The sequence below is a fragment of the Engraulis encrasicolus genome, chromosome 3 (assembly GCF_034702125.1).
Source record: "Engraulis encrasicolus isolate BLACKSEA-1 chromosome 3, IST_EnEncr_1.0, whole genome shotgun sequence".
In the NCBI taxonomy this organism is placed as follows: Eukaryota; Metazoa; Chordata; class Actinopteri; order Clupeiformes; family Engraulidae; genus Engraulis; species Engraulis encrasicolus.
Window position 1 is genome coordinate 37,398,143 of NC_085859.1, and position 22,860 is coordinate 37,421,002.

The 22,860-nt window shown below is 43.7% G+C and overlaps 1 protein-coding gene across 1 annotated transcript in view; it reads right to left on the reverse strand.

Moving 5' to 3' along the window:
- Positions 1 to 21,679, reverse strand: part of aebp1b (AE binding protein 1b) — a 44,850-nt gene extending 23,171 nt beyond the window's left edge. The window contains exons 1-4 of the mRNA XM_063195332.1: positions 21,163 to 21,679; positions 5,519 to 5,827; positions 3,770 to 3,919; positions 334 to 471 (exon numbers count right to left, since the gene is read on the reverse strand). Of these exons, the coding sequence (XP_063051402.1) occupies positions 334 to 471; positions 3,770 to 3,919; positions 5,519 to 5,827; positions 21,163 to 21,460 (895 nt within the window). The 5' untranslated portion in view covers positions 21,461 to 21,679. The remainder of the gene's footprint in view (positions 1 to 333; positions 472 to 3,769; positions 3,920 to 5,518; positions 5,828 to 21,162) is intronic.
- Positions 21,680 to 22,860: the final 1,181 nt, after the last annotated feature.

Below are 22,860 nucleotides of genomic sequence, written 5' to 3' on the forward strand. Positions count from 1 at the left end.
TAGGCTAAATCAGGGGCAAGTGGGGGTCCCTAGGACACCAGTGCGTTAATCCGCGCCTGGTAACAGCAATGCCAGTGTACATGCGTATATGTCTACGTGCAACGCACACAAAACTAACACAAAAATTTAATGTTTTTGTTTGATGGGCCCCTACATGTGTCGTCCCAATGCCAGCAATGACACTGTACGTGTGCAACGGCCACACAACAGCAAACTTAAAGGAATAATGTTTGAGTGGCCCCTAAATGACCCCTTTGTCCCCCCCCTGTCAGCTTCCCTGGTAAAGCCCACACAACAGCAGACTTAAAGGGATTATGTGTGAGTGGCCCCTACATGTGGCGTCCCAGTAGTCGTCCTCCTTGTCCAGGACATCAAAGACGGGCGGGGTGGTGGGCTGGGTCACCTGGGGCACCTGCTCCTCCTCCTCAGGCACCACGTCTGGCTCCGGCTGCCTCCAGTAGTCATCCGTCTCTACAACGCAGACACACACACGCATGCACAAACACACACACGCACACACACACACACAAATGCACACACACGCAAACACACATACAGAACAACAACAACTATGAGGTAAGAAACAAGGGAGGGAGAAGAAAAAGAGATAAGAAAGAAAGAAAGAAAGAAAGAAAGAAAGAAAGAAAGAAAGAAAGAAAGAAAGAAAGAAAGAAAGAAAGAAAGAAAGAAAGAAAGAAAAAGAGACAGACAGACAGACAGACAGACAGACAGACAGATAGACAGACAGACACGGAGGAGAAGGGGGGCAAGAACAAGAGACAGACAGGAACACAGAAAGTCCTTGGCAACAACATACCTACTTCCTTGAAAATGCTCTCTCTCTCTCAAACACGCACGCACGCAGGCACACACACACACATCTCCACACACACACACACACACACACACACACACACACACACACACACACACACACACACACACACACACACACACACACACACACACACACACACACACACACACACACACAGCAACTTATTCCAGACAAATAAACCTAGGTTATCTTTCACACACCGCGCTCTTCCGTCTTGTTGGTGCGTCTCTGAAGTAATCTAGTAGTAGGGAATGGATCGCACTCAATTTTTCTTCTTTCTTGTGGTTTTATTTTATTTTAACTTTGCAGGGACTTTAACTTTGCTGATTTAATATTGGATTTTACTGAGTTTATTCTAACACACAATTACTTTTTGTTTGAGAAGGATTATTACCTACAACTTCAAGGCACAGCCATGGGCACTCCATTGGCCCCCAGCTATGCCAATTTATTTATGGGGAAGTTTGAAGAGGATTTTGTCTATAATAACCCTTTCATAAGTTCTGTCAAGGTCTGGTTTCGTTACATAGACGATTGTTTCATGATTTGGGGAGGGAGTGAGAGTGAACTTCTGAATTTTATCACCTTTCTGAATTCTCGAGCACCTACAATTACGTTTTCATCCGAGAGGGATCTGAAGTCCATTCATTTTTTAGATGTTCTTATCTCTAAACAGAACAACGAAATCTCAACCACTGTCTTTCGAAAAAGCACTGACAAAAACACACTCTTAAGTGCCGATAGTCACCACCCCGTCCCACTCAAGAGGGGTTTACCACTAAGTCAATTGTACAGGATCCGCCGTATCTGTGACACAGACGCGGAATTTGAAAACCAGTCTACTGCGCTACTCAATCGTTTCCGCGCACGGGGCTACCCAGACCAGTGGCTATCCACGGCATACGAGAAGGTCAGATGCTCTGAGCGTTCAGAACTCTTAATGAAATCCAAAAAGCAGTCGCGACCTTTCTCTGTGAATTACGCTTTAACTTATAACGGCCTATCGAGACAGATAAAACATATTGTTGACGCACACTGGCACATCTTGGCGACAGATCCCTCTCTGAAGAATACATTCTCTACACGCCCTCTATTTACCTACAAACGGTCCAATAATCTAAGTAACCTACTTGTGAGATCTGACGTGGTTCGTGAGGACAAAAGAGCTTCCTTCATAAAAGGATGTTTCCCGTGTAGAAATTGTGCGGCTTGCCCGCATATTCTAAAAACAAATTCATTTACAAATCATCAAACAGGAAAAGTTTATAAAATCGACTCTTTAATTACGTGCACTTCTACAAAGGTGATTTACCTTTTACAATGTCCATGTCAGATGTCATATGTGGGTAAGACCATAAGATCATTAAAAACTAGATTAAGTGAACATAAATCAGCCATCAGAAGAGGTGACATAACGTCACCGGTTGCCAGACACTTCATGGAGAAAAACCACACCGTTCAAGAATTAAAATGTATAGGCATCGAACAAGTACACACACCACGAAGAGGAGGCAACTTGGACAAGATGCTTCTACAAAGAGAAGCATTCTGGATGTACCATCTTCAGTCAATGTCCCCGAAAGGCATGAATGAGGACTTTGAACTAACTTGTTTTCTGTAACTGGCTAGGCTGTTTTTTAATGTTTGCTCCCTTCTCTATCTTTTGTGTCACTGTTGTTGGTTGAAGTGTCTGTTATGCTCCAACAGGTGGCGCAGAGGGCACCCCACTTAATGAACGGCGTAAAAGCTTGATGTGGTGGGGCACCTGCTGCGCCATCTCTAATGAGCAATTAGAAACAGGTGACAAGGAGGTTGCTCCTTTAAAAGACTTCAGGAAATAGACTGAATTTGTGACACTGAAGAAGGCTCTGTGCAGCCGAAACGTCTGTCATGTCAGTCCCTGCAAAGTTAAAATAAAATAAAACCACAAGAAAGAAGAAAAATTGAGTGCGATCCATTCCCTACTACTAGACAAATAAACCAAACCACCAGTTCCCCTCTATTCAAAACAAGTCCATACCTCTGTGGTCTCTCCACCGTCTTTAAAGCCCCACCACCACCACCACCATGACCAGAGTGATTTAGGTGTCCTGCATTACTGTGAGGCTGCTGGGGACTGGAGAGGAGAGGCAGGCCCGCCGACAAGGGGGGACAGAAGGGTATGTTGTCTCGGGCCCAGGGAGAGAGGGGGCCCAGAATTGGGTCTTCAAGTCATTGTATGTATTGAGAGGGGGGCCCTATCATATGTTTTATTCCCTGGGCCTAATCAAGACTGTCACCGGCCCTGAGTAGAGGAGACCAGAGGAGAGGCCTCCTTCTTCCCCACAGTGAAGGTTATAACTCAGGCAGCCTCAGCAGGACACAGGGCTTGGGCTGTAAGCTGTGTTGAGTTGAAGTATTCGACTTCATCCAGGTCAAGGTGGCCTAAGGAGCCATGTTGTAAACAACTGTTTTAAGGGTTTTTGGAGCTTCACCAAAGTGATCCAAAAGCAAGTCCAATTGCTTAACCTGATATGTTTTATCTTAATGTTTTAATTTTCTTTGACTCTAATTTGCTTCTGTCTTGTTTCCTTTCTTTTTGCATTTATTTATTTGTGAAGCACATTGAGTTGCACCTGTGTATGAAATGCGCTATACAAATAAACTTGCCTTGCCTTGCCTTGCCTTGCCAGATGTAAGAGTATGGCTCTGAAACATCTCTGTCATGCTTACTTATAAGCAACTGGGGCTCTCTGTTGGTGCTTGAGTTGTCCAAAAAGAAGTCCAGTTATAGAGAGATGGGTAAAGGGTTGAGGAATGCCCCAGGCTGGATTCGAACCCAGGTCCCTGTGGGCAGTGTTGCCATGATATGGTACGTGCATGTTAGTAGTAGTACACTGCACCACAGTACCCTTTTCCTAACTTTTTGACCTGCTGTTGAAAGTTGCTCACCAGGGTCTGGGTAGGCGTACTCCTCCGTGTCGGCCTCGATGGTGTAGATGGGGTCAGTCACAGAGTCCACTGGGGGGTCTGTGGGGGGGTCTGTGGGGGCCTCCGTTGGCACCTCTACTCTGCTGGCTTTAGTGGTGGCGTCATAGTACTCTGAAAAACATTGGAATCACACAAAGGATGAAACGAATAAATGGAATGATGTTTTCTGCTGTTCGTGCTGCCCAATTTTTTCCCCATGCTTTATGGTCTAAATACAGTAGGGATGATTCAAATAAAAAACGTCACATGGTCATGCCACAATATAAAACATACGTACAGTAGTTATACAAATTTCGTATATGCTACAAGATATATGGCAGGGGTACTCAATTAAAAGTCCCCGAGGGACAGTTTTTCAAAATTCCTCCCAATAAAGGGCCGGGCCGGGCTGACACGACACGACCCCCACCAAAAAAATTATTTAAAAAAAAAATAAAAAATGATAAGGCCTTTGTAATCACAAAACACACGCACTCACACCCACAGCAGATATTTAGTTTCCAGTGACAGGATGGGAGAACATTTCTGGAGCACTGTGGGGTGAGGTGCCTGCCTTGCTGTCATTGCCACCCACCCTTCAGTATTTTTTTTTAAATGACATAAGATTATCTTTTTTAAATGACATAAGATTAGCCTATATTTGCAGACTACATTCATAAACATTTATTTCTTAGTGAGAAAACCAATAAGCCTGAAGATAACACTTTTCAAACAAATGTTGCTTATTATGACTTTGTTTATGCCGCTCTCACATGCATAATGAGAATCAGATGCAATAATGGACCCAACAAAGAGGACACATAGATAGGAGGACACCAGGTTTTGCCAACAAGAAAATGGCACATTGATGCAATGTTGATTAAATGCAATAGCCAATAATAAATCATCAAGTTGCTCATAACTTTGTTTGAAATCTTATGAGGGGCTTAGCTTTCCAAACGAACTATTTGGGGACTGTTTAAAAGTGTGAAAAGTTTATCAAGCAATTCGTTTTTAAGTAGGTTACCCCTAGTTAGCTGCCAGCAGAGCTCAAACACAATTTGCCTTCATTTGTGTTAGCAACTAGCTACAGCTAGTGCTAAACCAATTCGAAGTCCTAACACACTGTATGCAATGAAATGTGGACCATTACTTTCAAAAACGAGGCAAAGAGAACTTTGTAAATAATTTATTTACAAGTTCTACCGTCCTTCCCTTCTGTAGTCTACCTCACAACAGCCTCTGCCACCCTCATAGTCACTTCTGTTTGGAGCCTGCAGGGAGAAACTGATTGAGGGGGCGGCTAGCGTCTGTGGCGCGATTTCAAAATAAGAGCCGGCAGCGCGATCGGACCCCCCAAAAAAATAAAAAATAATATATATATTTTTTTTTTTCAAAATTATTCGAGGGCCACAAATAGATGCCCCGCGGGCCACAAATGGCCCGCGGGCCGCTATTTGAGTATGGGGGACATATGGTATGTAAAAGGGAGTAAAGAATAATGCAATGCAATAAAGTCATGTTTCACTCTGTATTGAACAGATAAAATGGCTCCCTAGGTAATGAGTGTAGTTTGAATCGGTCTGCAAGTTTTATTCTATATTATGAAAAAAAAACACATACACGTTGTAAGGATGAGTAACATGTTATGAATCTCATTGTGCGCATACCGGTATAACGTTCACATTGAACATGTTTATCGTGCCAATAAAAGGGCCTTTTATTCCAAACCTTGGTCCCAGTACGAGTCGGTGAAGAACTCATCATCGTAGGATATGAGCGGGCTGGTGGTGGGTATCTCTGTGGTGGGCATGGGTGTGGTACTCAGTCCCTTCTTCCCCTTGCCTTTCTTCTTCCCTCCCTTCTCTCCTTTCTTCTTCTCCCCCTTGGGCTTTTTGGTGGGCTTGGCTCCGTCGTCCCCCTTGTCACCCCTCTGTCCCTTGGGCTTCTTGGTAGGCTTGTCTCCCCTGTCCCTCTCCTTCTGCCTCTTGCCACGGCCCTCCTTTGGAGCACGCTTCTTCTTCCTTTTGCCCTTGCCGTCTGAGGGAGAGAGAGAGAGAGAGAGAGAGAGAGAGATAGAGAGAGAGAGAGAGAGGGAGAGCGAGAGAGAGAGAGAGATTTTTTTAAATTTTAAAAACACTTTATTTTAAAAACCAGAAAATATCCCATTTACAAACCCATACTTCACAATCAAACCATGTAAAGCAAACCTAAATCTTAGGCTAAAAAAAAACAGAAAAGAGACAGAGAGAGAAAGAGAGAGAGAGAGCGAGAGAGAGAGAGAGAGAGAGAGAGAGAGAGAGAGAGAGAGAGAGAGAGAGAGAGAGAGAGAGAGGGAGAGAGGGAGAGAAGTAGAGTTATGATAGTCTGAGTGAACCTTACGATTAATGACCTTGTCGGGCATCTGTGTTTTGTGTCTGTGTGTGTGTCTCTCTCTCTCTTTCTCTCTGTGTGTGTGTGTGTGTGTGTGTGTGTGTGTGTGTGTGTGTGTGTGTGTGTGTGTGTGTGTGTGTGTGTGTGTGTGTGTGTGTGTGTGTGTGTGTGTGTGTGTGTGTGTGTGTGTGTGTGTGTGTGTGTGTGTGTGTGTGTGTGTGTGTGTGTGTGTGTGTGTGTGTGTGTGTGTGTCTGTGCCTGTGTGTGTCTGTGTCTGTGTCTGTGTCTGTGTGTGTGGCTGCTAAACACTAACATTGCAGACGTTCTTTTTGGTATGGTGAGATTTTCCAGAATAAAGATACTACTTCTGTGGGGAGGCAAAGTAATGTGCGTTTCTACTCCATAACAACCTAGGGTTGCATTTCTCGAAACCAAAGTTGCTTACTACATTAGCTACTTGGTTGTTTTCATTACATTTTCCCATTGGCAACTACCGAAGTTGCTAACATTCTAACAACGTATCTTTTGAGAAATGCACCCCAGTGATGGAGCTTTGCCAAGTGACAGAGACAGCGCCTGATAGGAACGGCTCATCCCCCATGTTCTTGGTTCTTCTATCTAGATAGTTTTAATCGGCAGTGTTGTTTGAAGAGGACAGCCTTCTAATGAGGAGAGGCCTGGAGTGGTAGGAAAATGTGTCCTCTTAGCCCCTTAAGACGCGGCTTTATACATTTGTTGTTACCAGTATGGTAATGACCAAGTCGTGGTGCATTACTAAAGGGCCTGTGTTGTGTCATAGTATTGTAGTGCTATGGTAGGTACATTTCAATGACTATTACAGCGTGCCACTGGAGGTACGGTGCGCATTAAGGGGCTACAATGTAAACGCAACACTTCTTTTAAAAATGATTTGCTTGGCATGTTTTCAGCAGAGTGAACAGGACCATGTTGACGGACCTATCTGCATGAAGAAGCCACAAGTAAAAGGCGCTTTAAAAAAAAATCACTTTGCTGCCTTATGTGGACTATAACCACTCAATATAAGCAGGACAAGCAATGTCAGAACGACCTAACATTGCAACCGCTTCGCATTTGTGGAAACGACTGCTGGGGTTGAACACATGGAGAGCATGAGTCAACCATGTGGTCTCAGCATTAGTGTCAATATGCAGTGGACACACTTTGCAAACTAACGGAATATGAGTGCTAGTTGTAAGTAGTAACAACACACTGTGTTGTCCAATTCACGTCAACTTCTGTTTTTGTCTTGGGCAATGCAGATATGTGAAAACAAAAACAAAATGCAGAGCAATGGCCATGCCTTTAATCTTCAGTGACACTCTCCAATTTCCCACCACCAGAATTTCTACAAAAGATCTCGTGTGGCTTTAAGATGGAGGTAGATGTCAAAGCGCCAATGACCTTCGGTGAGTTAATTGCGTGTCTCTTGTCACATTTTGCTATATTGTTGTAAACAAACCCTGACACTACGCTTCTGTGACAAAACCAAAAGAAGGGCCAGCAAGACGGCAAAGTCGCTCTGCAAAACTGCTGCTCTTAACAAAAACAGAAAGGATGCCGAATCTAAACCAAGTGCAGGATCTCAGTATTTATTTCCCGTTTTCTTTTTAATGCAAGCACTCCAAGGAGGGCCAGGCAGGCAGGCCACATTTTCAGACCGGTTCAACTGTCTGTGGCTTTCGTTTGTTTCCTTCCTGCATAGTTGGCCCGTCGGACAGAGCAGGGGAGAGGGAACACAGCTTATGTCTACTGAGACTGCTGGCTAACACTCAGATAAATCTGTCAAAGTTTCCAAGCATAAGTGTGTTCCTGTGCATGTGCTTGTGTGTGTCTGTGTGTGTGTCTTTTGTGTGTGTGTGTGTGTGTGTGTGTGTGTGTGTGCGTGTGTGTGCGTGCGTGCGTGCGCACGCGCGTGTGTATCACTGCTCCTTTGGCGCAAATAATACACCCACAGCCAATTTCTGCTAACTGTGCCTTTAATGCTCTGTTGTGTGAGTGAGTGTGAGGGGTAAAGTCTTATGTGGAAAGAACTCCCCAATTTACTCAGTCCTTAAACAGGCAGTTTTTACTAGTGCTAAGGTCACACACACTGTCTGCATCGCTCACCTCTTTTCCCCTCACAGACCTGAACGTCATAGACTAGACGAGAGTTATATGCTTCATAAACAGCTAGAAGGTCACTTTTATGTAACCCGCCCCCCCTCCTTATGCTCTTAAACACCTCAACCTCAATGTCTGAATCATTCGGTAACACTTCAGAATATCTACCTATTCACAGCTTTATAGACACTTTATAAATAACTAATTATCGACAAAATGTTTACAAATGTTTATAAATGGCCAAGAAATACTATGTTAACACAGCAGACACAGCGCAGTCACATGGGTCCTGGAAGTTTCTCCTCCAAAGACCAGAAGTCTCTCACACAGTAGAAGTTGATTCTCCACTGTGCAGTCGTAGTTTGGTTATTAGTCATTTACAAATGTTACAAATGTTTATAAATGGGCAAGAAATACTATGTTAACACAGCAGACACAGCGCAGTCACATGGGTCCTGGAAGTTTCTCCTCCAAAGACCAGAAGTCTCTCACACAGTAGAAGTTGATTCTCCACTGTGCAGTCGTAGTTTGGTTATTAGTCATTTACAAACATTTGTAAATGCTTTGTTAAATGTAAATTATTATTAAATCTTAATAAAGTGTTTATAAAGCTGTGAATAGTTATTCTAAGTGTTACCAATCATTCAACTCTTTTGCTCTCATGGACCTGAACCTTGTGGACTTATGGGCTTATTCTGAACTATAACTACCGGTAATTGATTCTTTATAAACACCCAGATGACTGTGTATGCGTGTTGGTATCCACCCTTGAGTTCTCATTTGACTTTGAACATCAGTAGCTGAATTATTTTATATAGGCCTAAAGAATGGGAACTTGCTTTGACTTGACTTGAACCCTACTTTACCTGCAGTGGTCAAATTCTTCTCCTATTGCAGTATTGTAAATACCTGTACCTCAGCAGAAAGTGCTGCTGAAAGTGTCCAGAAAGTGTCTGTCTGGGTGGATGTACATATACTGTATAACCAAGGTGAGGCGGAGTTGCCCTTGAGTGGGCTCCATCCCAATTGAAACTATTAACACCATGGACGACTGGTTACAGTACGCTGGTCTAGAATTCCACACTCCATAAACAGGCAGCACTAAGACTAAGTCTGTTAAGATTCCATTGTCTGTGTCACCTGTCTGTGGGCTCTCAAAAAACCTCAAGTATACCTTGAACCACTGGAGGTATTTCTAAAGTTATGATGATGGGACTGACAGACCGCACTAGCAATGCTGTTGCTCTGGAGTTGTGTGGGTGAGTGTTGGCATCCGTAAGGCCATCCCCCTATGTTGATAAAAACAACCTCAAGATAAGCACCTTGAACCACTGGAGGTATTTCTAAAGTTATGATGATGGGACCGACCGCACTAGCAATGCTGTTGCTCTGGAGTGGTGGGTGTTGGCATTCGTAAGGCCATCTTCCTATGTTGATACAGATGCTCCACTATTTAACATCTTCTACTTCTAGAGTGTATTTGGACCCAGACACTAAGTGTTGGATTAACACTGCATTTTCACTGTGTACATATACTGTATAACCAAGGTGAGGCGGAGTTGCACTTGAGTGGGCTCCATCCCAATTGAAACTATTAACACCATGGACGACTGGAGTTACGGTACGCTGCTCTAGAATTCCACACTCCATAAACAGGCAGCACTAAGACTAAGTCTGTTAAGATTCCACTGTCTGTATCACCTGTCTGTGGGCTCTCAAACAACCTCAAGCACATGGAACCCACTGGAGGTATTTCTAAAGTTATGATGATGGGACTGACTGACCACACTAGCAATGCTGTTTCTCTGGAGTGGTGGGTGTTGTTGGCATCTGTAAGGCCATCATGTTGATTAAAAAAAAAAACCTCAAGACAAGCACCTTGAACCACTGGAGGTATTTCTAAAGTTATGATGATGGGACTGACCGCACTAGCAATGCTGTTGCTCGGGAGTGGTGGGTGTTGTTGGCATTCGTAAGGCTATCCTACAGTATGTTGATACAGATGCTCCACTATTTAAAGCTCTGACTGGGCTCGCTTCAATAGAACAGCATGGGCTGCAATGAGGGAAAAATCCCAGACTTTCCTCAGCAAAAATCTTACGCTCCAAATGACATCATTTGTCAAGCACAATGTTGGATGGGGACAGTGGTTGGCAGCAGTCGACTTTCGCTTGTTATTTTGTGTGTGTGTGTGTGTGTGTGTGTGTGTGTGTGTGTGTGTGTGTGTGTGTGTGTGTGTGTGTGTGTGTGTGTGTGTGTGTGTGTGTGTGTGTGTGTGTGTGTGTGTGTTGTGCTTCCACAAAATAGAAAGGAGCACACATGAAACACATCTCACTCACTGACACACACACACACACACACACACACACACACACACACACACACACACACACACACACACACACACACACACACACACCCTAAAACAATGACACATTAGACCATGTGGGTGTTGAACAGTAAATGTTGAGACTTGAGCTTCGCCCATGTCGTCTGTACAGTACTTGGTTGAACTCTTTAAAAACACAGCCCTTCTTTGCTCCATGCTGGTTTGCATTAGGGATCCCTGCTATGCGGTGTGGTGTGGTGTGGTGTGGTGTGTGGGTTGCATGGTGTGTGTATGCAGGGCACGTGAGGTTACTGCTTTGACAGGTGTGGAAAAGGGTCAAGGTACTAAGAAAATATATTTATAGTGGATGGATTTGATTGTGTGAGTCATGTGCTGGGAGTACACTATATACAGTGCCCTCCATAATTATTGGCACCCCTGGTTGAGATGTGTTTTTTAGCTTCCAATTATTATTCTTTTTTTCTAAATAATATGGGACCTTAATGGAAAAAAAGAGAAAAATCCAACCTTCAATACAAGTACATTTATTCAGTGGGGAAAAAATCACACATAAAGAAATAATTATTTGACATCAAATAATGTGTGTCACAATTATTAGCACCCTTGGTGTTAATATTTTGTACAACCCCCTTTTGACAACAAAACAGCACCTAATCTTCTCCTATAATGTTTCACAAGATGGGAAAAGACAGAAAGAGGGATCTTCAGCCATTCCTCTTTGCAGAATCTCTCTAAATCATCCAGAGACCTGGGTCCTCTCCTCTGTACTCTCCTCTTCAGCTCACCCCACAGGTTCTCAATGGGGCTGAGGTCTGGGGACTGAGATGGCCATGGGAGGAGCTTGATTTTGTGTCTGGTGAACCATTTCTGTGTAGATTTGGCCATATGTTTAGGGTCATTGTCTTGCTGAAAGACCCAGTGACGACCTCAGCTTTCGGGCAGAGGGCAACAGATTTTGATTTAAAATGTCCTGGTATTTCAAAGCATTCATGATGCCATGCACCCTAACAAGGTTCCCAGGGCCTTTGGAAGCGAAACAGCCCCACAGCATCACTGACCCACCCCCATACTTCACAGTGGGTATGAGGTGCTTTTCAGCGTGCGCATCTTTCGTGGCACGCCAGACCCACTTAGAGTGTTTGTTGCCAAAAAGCTCAATCTTGGTCTCATCTGACCAAAACGCATGGTCCCAGTTGAAGCCCCAATACCGCTTGGCGAACTCCAGACGTTTGCGTTTATGATTGTGAGTGAGGAAAGGTTTTCTCCGTGCATGCCTCCCAAACAGCTTGTTGGCGTGTAGACAGCGCCTGATGGTTGATTTGGAGACTTTGTGACCCCAGGATGCTACCATTTGTTGTAATTCTGTAACAGTGAACTTTGGAGATCTTTTGATTTCTCTTACCATCCTCCTCACTGTGCGTGGTGGCAAAATAAACTTGGGTCCTCGTCCAGGCTTGTTTACCACTGTTCCAGTTGTTTTGAACATCTTAATTATTCCTCTCACAGTGGATATGGGCAGCTGCAGTTGAGTGGCAATCTTCCTGTAGCCTCTGCCTGACCTGTGAAGGTCGACGCACATCTGCCTCACTTGTATGCTGTGTTCCTTTGTCTTTCCCATGGTTAAGAGTGGATAAGAGAAATGGCCTCGGTGTCACGTCATATTTATACCCCAGGGAAACAGGAAGTGATGAATTACTAATTAAATGTTCCTACATACTGTGGTAAACATTGTAAACTACTGTAGAAATGACAGAAATGCTTCAATTATATTTATTTCCTGGGAATTGTTAAGGGTGCCAATAATTGTGGAACATGTGATTTAATGAAAAATAATTATTTTTTAGTCAGGGATTTTTTTATTTTCTTACAATTAATTTGAGTTGAAGGCTACATTTTCCTACAATTTTCAGTGTGACAGTAGTCTTCTGCAATAAACACTGAATTTATTTTAAGGCTTTTAGCACATCGCAACCAGGGGTGCCAATAATTATGGAGGGCACTGTATAGTCACTGGGGTTCACTGTAAAAATGAAAAGGTTCCTCCAAGAACCCTCAGCTGCCATCGTGACGGAACCCCTAAAGGTTCTTTAATGAACCAGGGGTGCTGTGGCGCAGCGTGTTAAGCCCCCTCACATTTGGGCTTGCATGCGCATGGGGACCTGGGTTTGAATGCAACCTGGGTCATTTCCCTCCATCTCCACTCACTTCTTGTCACTCTTCACTGTCTTTGTGAGAAAAAAGACAGAAAAATGTAAATAAAAGGTTTTCTGATGAATCTATAGGTGCTTGGAACAGCCACAAGGTTATGAAGGTTCCTCAGAGGACCTTTGAGTGTTCCAGCAGTAGGCCTACTTGTAGGTCCTTCAGAGAACTTTTCTGCTCCCCCACAAACCAACAGACTGTTCCACAATGGACTGCATTGGGAACTCCTGCTGCTGTGGTGTGTGGGTTGCATGGTGTGTGCATGCAGGGTAAGTGAGGTTAATGCTTTGACAGGTGTGGAGGAAGGCCAAGGCACTAAGAATGCCCTCTCTCTCTCTCTCTCTCTCTCTCTCTCTCTCTCTCTCTCTCTCTCTCTCTCTCTCTCTCTCTCTCTCTCTCTCTCTCTCTCTCTCTCTCCTTTCTTTCTTTTTGTCAGCCCTCACGTTCTCTCTGTCTCTGTCTCTCTACACCTCTACACGTAGACAAACTGGATCACAGTTTGAACAACCACCTGGTACATTTTTTCCCCAGGGCTACAAAACAAATGTGCTTTTGCCTCTGTGTAATTTCTCCTCATCCTGAACCCTCCTCATTCCAATCTCACTCAACTGTCTTTCCACATGTTTATCTTCTCCAGTCACCACAGTCACAGATTTACACAGCTACACACCTCCTCTCCTCCTGCTCTGTCCTTTGTTTGCCTTTCCTCTCAGTCTTTTTGTCTCTGTGTGTTAGAAGTCACAAGTGTGATAGTGTGTTTATCCATCCAAAGATGAAATAGTTTGTAAAATCTCTCATCATTTCAACTCCTGTGATCTTCCCCTCAGCATTTTTCCCTTTTTTTTCTCTAAACTTTTCTTGTCTCTATCTTAGCAGTCAAGCGTGAGATTCTCTGTTTATTTTCACCAATCACAGCCAAATGTGTGCAATGCTTCTCATCATCTACAACAGTGGTTCCCAACCTATGGGTCGGGACCCCCCTTATGGGTCGCCAAAGATCCACAGGGGGTCGCGGAGCCCTCTTGATTTTAAGGGGTTTCGTTTTAAATATATATAGCCCATGTTGAATAAAAGACAAAGCATTTAACTAATAAATGCATAGACGCAACAAATTGTAAGTGCTACATTAAACATTTATTCTATATTTGACCAAAGACGAATTGAGGAATAAAATAACTAAAATAAGTTTTCGCAGGAAACGGAGGGCATTTTGTGACTCCGTCTTGTGCGGGCGCTCGCGTGGTTGGGTCACCAAAGCTTACAATAGTAAAAACATGGGTCCCTTAAGAAAAAGGTTGGGAACCACTGATCTACAACACCTCCCTCCATTTTCCACTTTCTCTCTCTCTCTGCCTTTTTGTCTTTTTTGTAAGTTGCCAGTTCCAGTGCCATTCTCTGTCTACTTACTTGACCAGAGAGACATGAGAGATTCAACCGCAGCCAAATATGTACACTCATTGCTACTCATCACTTTCCTGCCTTTTCTCTCAGTCTATTGTCTCTTATGTAACTTGTAGCAGTCTCAGTGCCATTCTGTCTGCTTATTTCACCAGATAGATGCAACCTGTTGAGATATTCAACCATAGCCAAACACGTACAGTAGCCTACCCAACCGTATCTCACGCCTTTCGTAAAGTATTCACGAAAAAAATAGGTGAATTTTCATGGTGCATTCACGTTATTGCCCGCCTTTCGTAAAGTCTTCACGAAAATAATAGATTAATTTTCACGCTGCCTATTCACTTGAATTGCCCGACTGTTGCCTAGCGACCCACTAGTTTGATGCCCTTTCGGTAGCCTACCGTCACATGGTAATCAAACATTTCAAACAAGCAATTTAGGGTTAGGTTTAGGGTCAAGGTTAGGGTTAAGGTTAGGGTTAGGGTTAGGTTTAGGGTTAAGTAGGGTTAAGGTTAGGGTTAGGTTTAGGTTTAGGTTTAAGGGACATAAGGCGTAAGTACCGAAAGGGCGTCGAATTAGTGAGTCCCGAGTGTATCAGCAGTTTTCTGCATGGGCGGCGCTATTAAGAGGCTAGGGGAAGCTTAGCTTCCCCAAAGTTGTCATAAGAAATAAATAAAATATATTTTTAATCATATTTTTTTATATATCCAGCGATGGAGTGTCGCAGGCACACACAAGGAAACAAAACGAGGGTTTCCTGCTGAATTGCCTCCACCTTGTTAGTAGATGCTTCGTTGGCGAAGTCATGCTGCGGCCAACCACTCAGGTGTCAGTTCTGGTTTCAACAGAGTCAGGCGGTGAGGCGGTCTCGTTGCTTATGAAATGAAATCTGGAATTTTTAATATCTCGATAAAAAATACATCTGCAATAAATTGGGATTCCACTACATTTCATTTTTAGATCATTCGTTTTTTTTCCACCAGCCATAGGTCACAATGTTGACATTTTCCTCTTTTAGCAGTTATTCAACCACACAGACTATCAAATGGATAGCCTATTTGGCGAATCTAAATGGATATTTTGCCTCTATCTTCAAGTAACAGGAACAAACAGGACAGAATAAGGTAGGAAATTCGTTTTTCCCCCTGATGTGCTCGCCGAAGCACTAAGTTTACTATTTGGTGGCAACTTGTTGTTGTCAATGGTATTATCGATGTAGTTGTCTACTTCTTCCGTCTAGCCTCAAAGCGAAGCACCTGTGCTATCCTGTCACTAAGCTAACACCACTTTCAAAAATGCACACCTTTCCTGAATTCATGGTGGGCAGCCAGGGTGGTTTAGTTACCGTAATGTGATGTGTGTAGATTCGCTTGTGTTTGTTGGGCATCTGCGTGTGACTGGAGTGAACAGTGTAGGCTACAGTGCGAGGCAGCGAGAACAGTGTTCTCTTAGTAGAACCTAGTAAGCTAACGTTGCTCCACTAGACAAGCTACATCCAATAGAAATATTAAGCTAGCTACAACCATCTGGGAAATGTAGCGGACTACATTACAAGCTACCTAAGCTAGAAATTCAAAATTACAGCACATTCGTATTATTTGGGCTGCAAAACTGACATGACATCTGATGTCTGTTGGATAGCCCAATAAGATATTTTTTGGGCACGGTAATACGGTAATCAGCTGGCTTCTTTGCTCTCCTGTCTCCCCTCCGTGTGTGCGCATCTTGCCTCGTCATTAGTTTTGCGAGTTTTGATACAGGTCTGATGGAGGTAGAGTGACCTAGCGCATGAAAATGTCAATAGAAACAAAGGTGTGGACAGTTGGGTGTATGATTTGATTGCTCGAGACATTTTTGGGAGATAATAGTCCATTGTCTGGCTGCTGGCAACTAGCCGTCTTCCTCTCCTGCCTTCAGTGTGTGTGTGTCGCGTTTGAGAGTTCCATTGGCGCACGAGCATGAAGACCCGGCCGTAGTTGCGCATGGAAATGTTCCGTTTTATTTTGTTCATCATTTTGTTTCAACATCATATAATGTCATGCAGATAATATATCAAAAGCCGCGGTTAGGGTCTCGTGTGGCGACTGATTCAGTGCCCCCGGACACTCCTACCACAACAGTTTCTCCGATGACGTTTCTCCTCTCACCCCCCTTTTTATTTTTTTATTTTTATTTTTTAGCTTCCCCAAGTCTTGCTGTAGCGCCGCCTATGGTGTTCTGTCAGCACCCCCTCCCCGCCCCTGCAGACGTTTGGATAACCATCCAGTGGGGCAAAGGCAGCGTGAAAATGAATCTATTGTTTTCGTGAAGACTTTACGAAAGGCGGGCAATAACGTGAATGCACCACGAAAATTAATATATTATATTCGTGAAGACTTTACGAAAGGCGTGAGATAGGGCTACTACCTAGTACCTACTGCTCCTCTCCTGCTGAATACGTCCCTTCCTTTTCCATTATGTTTTTCCTCATTCTTCTTGTCTCGAAGTAAATAGTAAATAAGTGTCAGTGTTAGGCTCTGTCTCGTACTGTAACTTAACAGGAGAGACATGTCCTTAGACGTTCAACTACAGCCAAATGTGTATAAATTGTGTCTCATCTTCTCCAACACCTTCCTGCATTTTCCATTTTTATCTTAGTCTCACTGTCACTTAACTACTCTCAAAGATGTACACCGTTATTCACCCACAGTATTATCCCCTTCCTAAACCTTTCCCTTTCCTCTGTCTCCATCACCAAGTTTCTCAGTAAGCTTTTTTCTATTCCAATTAGACTATTCTTCGGAATACAATGTTTGTGTCTTCTGTCTACACAGATCACATTCTATTCCGAATCAGGGCGTTTATACAAGTTTTTCTTTTCATATTAAGTAAGTATTCCCTTTCTATTCGGATTAGAAGTATCCATGTCCATGTGTCCATGAGCTGAATGCAAAATCAAAAAATATATTAAACAAAGCCGAAAAAAGTAAATAAAACCGACAGACAAGGGACAAACGTTCTTAATATACGGCTCTGGTGTAGCCCATCATCAGTGTTAGCTTCAGTGTGATCATCTTTTTCACATAACCAGAAGCAGAGACACATCCTGCTGAGAGATATGAGTCACTTGGTGACTCTGTGCTACAGTAACAGAGATCGTCTTTCTCTCTGCAGAGGGGTAAAAAGCTAACTCTTTCCATTACACTTTGCTTTCAGATGAATTCATCCTCTGTTGAATGAGTTCAGACATGAGGCATACTCACACCATCACTCCAAGAACCCCTTAACCTAGTGTTTCTCAACGGGGGCGTTGAGGAGACCCATGGGGGGCGTTGAGAACATGGAGGTAGTGTAAGAACTGGAGAGAGTGAATAAGTCCTGCCTGCAGTCATTTCAATGGGAAATGCTAGGCTAGTGAATTCAGCCAAAATTGAACGTTTTTTCAGCTTCCAAAATGGAGTTATTTCCGCCGACAGTTTACTCAGCCAATTACGTGCCACGTTAATGACTGACCGGAAAGCTATATGGAAGTCATTACATTGACTTTTTCAGTCTGTGGTCGATATTTTTAAAATCACATATGGCAAAAGATCAACGTATGAGTGTTTTTCATTTTTGGGTAAAAAAAAGAGTCCAGAACAATAAAGCCATTATTGAGGAGAATAATGCCAACTGGGTGATGTGCAGCAGGTGAATGTGCAGTAATCTAATTAGGGCCGTGGCATGATGTCAAGGTAAGTCTGTCCACGACTCTCGCAATAGGAAGAGACGAGTATGTTTTCCATTTCAGAAAGTTCCACTCCATTCTCTCTCTCTCTCTCTCTCTCTCTCTCTCTCTCTCTCTCACACACACACACACACATACACACACACACACACACTCTCTCAACCTGTCTCACTTGCTCTCTCTCTCTCTCTCTCTCTCTCTCTCTCTCTCTCTCTCTCTCTCTCTCTCTCTGTCACACACACAGACACAGACACAGACACAGACACAGACACAGACACACACACACCCACACACATAAACACACCCACACACACACACACACACACACACACACACACACACACACACACACACACACACACACACACACACACACAAATTTCATCCCAAGCTCCCAAAACTCCTTTGCTCACGGTGCTGTCTATCTAAACCCACAAGAGCCATATAATATGAGATTACACCCTCACGGTTACGTAACAGCACTGCAAAACATTACTCACATGCACGCTGCTTTTAAATTTCCTGTATCTAATGGTTTTGTTAGACCTTTGTCAATCTACTGTAGCCTGCGGATGTGTGCATATAATGCTACAGAAATGCATCAACCGTGCAAAAGCCATAGGAAATACTTGATGTTTTATAGTGGATGGATTTGATTGTGAGGACAGGGAGTAAAGTTTATAGTCACTGGGGTTCACTGTAAATATGAAAAGGTTCCTCCAAGAACCCTCTGAGGAAACCCCTACGTTCTCTGCTGAACCTAGAAGAACCCCCATGGTTTGGAAGAACCCCAAGGTTTCCTTAAAGGTGCACCATGTAATATTTTGAGTACAGTTCATTTCCAGAATGCTGCCCATTCACAAATGTTACCTTTTTAACAAATAGGCCTACTTACCACCACCATCAAATTCTAAGTATTCAATATGGCTGGGAAAATTGCGCTTTTCATGCATGAACATGGAATCTTCTCCATGGTCTGCCATTTTGAATGTCCAGAAATAGATATTTGTATCTGCAAAACCTACTGTACTTTGGTCATACTAGTAAATACTAGTTCATTACTTAGTAAATATTCATGAAAAGATCAAATTTGGCAATAGGCAGAACAAATTCAATGAGAAGCAGACTTACAATACCTATTCTGGCCACAATCTTACACAGTGCATCTTTACAGTTTCCTCAGAGAACCTTTCAAGGTTCCCCCATGTGGCACACTAAAGAACCTACAGGCGCTTTGAAGAATCCTTCGATTACCACTGTGAATGAACCCTGGAAGATTCTCTAAGCTAAGGAACCCTGTGGTTCTTCCGAGAACTTTTGAGTTATTTGGAGAAGTTTTGGGTTCCCCTGACAAACCAGAGGTGCATTTCTGGAAAGCGTAGTTGTTAGCAGTTAGCAACCTTGGTAGGTGCCAATGGGAAATTGCATTGCAACCAACAAAGCAGCTAACATAGTTAGCAACTACGCTTTTCAGAAATGCACCCCAGCTGAAGATTCATTGGACCTGAAGGTTCTCTCAGGAACCATGGAGTTCCTCTGAGAACTTTTGTTTAGATTCTTCAGAGAACTTTAGATTCTTCAGAGAACTTTCACAAACTATACATGACTGTTCTTTGAGGAAGCGTCAAATGTTTACAGGGTAGGCTTGGTCAAATACATCACCCCGGCCCCTCCTGTTTCCCTCATTGACAAGCATGGGTGTGGGCAGACAGTGATGCCACAGCAACGTGGTTAGAGGAGGGGGGGGGAAGACTTCCCTCCTAAGCAGACACCAAAAGACTTAGTCATAGAACAACCAACCAAGCAACCAACTACCAGAAGACCACGGAAAGTAAGTGCAGTCAAATGTTTCCATGATCTACCATTGCGGATGGACTGGACACATTAAACTTTAATGAGGGATGACATAGCAAAAGCTGCTGAGCTTTTTGTTGCGTTTTAACTTTTTTTGTAGAGTCAGCTATTTTTTTCTGTTTGAGGGGGAAACCTTGTACTGGCCTACTCTGTGGCCTCACGTACGCCTAATCGCCATCTGCACGTGTACAATTCATAACCATGAGAGCTGCTGCTATCCCCCTAATGCTAACATTGGCTGTCTGGTTTACATGTAGGACGTTGGCAAGACTGTGCTCGCTATATGCAGGCAAGATGAAAGAGCTGTCATCCTGGTTATTAGCCGACTCACTGACGACATGTTGGCGGGAGTTGAATACTTGACAGGTGTGTGTGTTTGTGTGTGTGTGTGTGTGTGTGTGTGTGTGTGTGTGTGTGTGTGTGTGTGTGTGTGTGAGTGAGTGAGTGAGTGAGTGAGTGAGTGAGTGAGAGAGAGAGAGAGAGAGAGAGAGAGAGAGAGAGAGAGAGAGAGAGAGAGGGAGAGAGAGAGAGAGAATTTGTTCACGCATGCTTGCTTGTGATTGACTGTGATTTTCTGTTTGTGTATGTATGACTGTGCTCGTCTACGTGCCTATCTGAGTGTGTGTGTGTGTGTGTGTGTGTGTGTGTGTGTGTGTGTGTGTGTGTGTGTGTGTGTGTGTGTGTGTGTGTGTGTGTGTGTGTGTGTGTGTGTGTGTGTGTGTTAAAGGTTTTGGCATGTCATTGAGCAAATGGGTTTCTGGTTTAGCTCAACTCTCTCTGGTATTTCACACAACCAACACCTCAACTCACTGAATAAGATTTTTCAGATGTGTACAAACCACTCCTCTTCTGTTCATTCTTAAAACCATCAGTACAATTAATCCAAAAACGCACAGTTGTAAAACAGTACTAGTAAGTACCGGTAACAGTAACCAGCAACAGTCACTAAGAGTAGTATTATGAATGAATGAATGAAAGAATGCAATCTATGCGCTTACAAATGTCAGACGAGATAGAACACTTTCAATGCACATTGAAATGAATGACTCTAATCACAACAGGCTGAATGCACTGGGCTGTATTGAGTCTATCTGTTGCTCCTCAGGCACCAGGATATAAAGGTATATGAAGCACAAGTAAGTACTGTTATAGATGTAATTACATTACATTACATCACATTACATTACATTACATTACATTGCATTTGGCAGACGCCGTATAACCAAAGTGACTTTCAAAGTCACTTGTAGTGTAATATGACTGAGTTGCAACTACCTATAATATCATACTAGTGTTGTAATTACATCTGTTAACAATTCTACCTCTACTTTACACACCTCTGTAAAAAAAACACATCAGGAGTTTTACCTTTTTTTTCATCCCCGTCCTCTGCAGCCCTCTTAACCTTGACCAGTCCCTGGCCCAGAACTCGTTGTAGTCCAGTTACGCTGGGTTCATCCAGAGCCAGTACTGCCTGGCCCTCCTCACCCTGTCGTAGAGAGACTTCTCCCTGGCTCTCAGCCTCCACCAACTCTTTGTCTTCTCCAGCATCAGCAGCGTGTGGTGCCGCCGGCGCCGGGCCCGCCAGGGAGTGAGCCCAGGCCAGGCTGAGGAGCAGCAGCACCAGGGACAGACACAGGAACGTGCCCCTAATAGAGGCAGCCATGCTGGGCCTGGAAAGTCACTCAGTCAGGGCAGTCAGGCAGTCTGTCAGGCAGGCAGTCAAGCAGGCTAGCAGGCAGGCAGAGAGAGAGAGGGAGAGGGACTGACTGAGAGAGACAGACAGAGAGGGAGGGATAAAAAGTGTCTGAGCTCAACAGGCAAAGAACTTAGTGGGATGGAGAATTCTACAGAATAAAGGGGGGGTGCAGCTCACAGACTGAGTGGGAGGAGAGAAGGGAGGGAGAGAGAGAGAGAGAGAGAGAGAGAGAGAGAGAGAGAGAGAGAGAGAGGAGGGGGAGCAAGCAAGAGAGAGAGACACAGAGCGATGGGGAAAGAGGGAGGGGGATGTGGTAGACAGAGGGTTGGAAAGACGTGTGTGTTTAGAGACAAGAGTGTGGCGCAGGGAGTAAAAAAGTGAGCGAGAGAAAGGGGGGGGGGGAAAGAAAGAGGGAAGCCCACCACAGCTCTGTTAAGCTGAAAGGATCTTGGTCAGGACACTTACAACCCAAAGTGAAGAAGAGGCTCAGCTGAAATAACAAAGGAAATGGAGGTATAGCATCTGAGGACTCAACAGGTGCAACGTGGGATCCCCATAGGCTTACTCCTCCTCCATCTCCACATGGCAGGAAGACTACACTACATGCCTGTAAAAAAAGAATGAGAGAAGAGGAAACGACGTATGTTAATAAATCCAGCATAAAGTGGATAAATGGCATCACACCTGAGATTACGAGTTTCCTGTACAGCTTTAATGTCTGCCTAACCAGGAAACAACTGCTTGACACCATAAGATTTAATCCATTTCAGTCTTTTTTTTTTACTGCGACTGCCCGTAAAATTAATATGCATATGCCTATTATAAGCTGCTATTACTGTAGTAGCCTAAGCCCATAGTGGGCTATATTATAGCAGGCAATTCGTATGGTAGCCTATGGTAGAATATTATTTACTTTTTAGGAAAATGTACAATTTAACTGAAAAAGAAAAAAACAGACATTGTGCAATACTGCATTTAGGCAGCAGCGCCCATCCATGGATGACCCGTATCTCACTCTGAAAATGTGCAACTCATTAGGCCTACAGAACTGCACTAGAAATGGCTTGGCACTACTGACTGAGGTTGCTTTTCCTCCAGATGGTCTGCGCAGCCTTGACTTCAGACAGGCGACCATCACCACATTAAAAGCTGAGCTGTATTAAAAGCAGTAAAATTACTGTCGAAACTGGGTTCCACTCTTTCCCTGATATATTGGAGTTAAATAACATAGCAATGAGATAAATTCCTGGAAACTGTTGTTGTTCAATACGAGAGGAAAAGCGAAGACACTACATTGGAAATTTGAGAACGGTTGGGAGAGACACTGTCAGTCTTAGTTCCTGAGAGGATTTTTATGCCGGAAATTG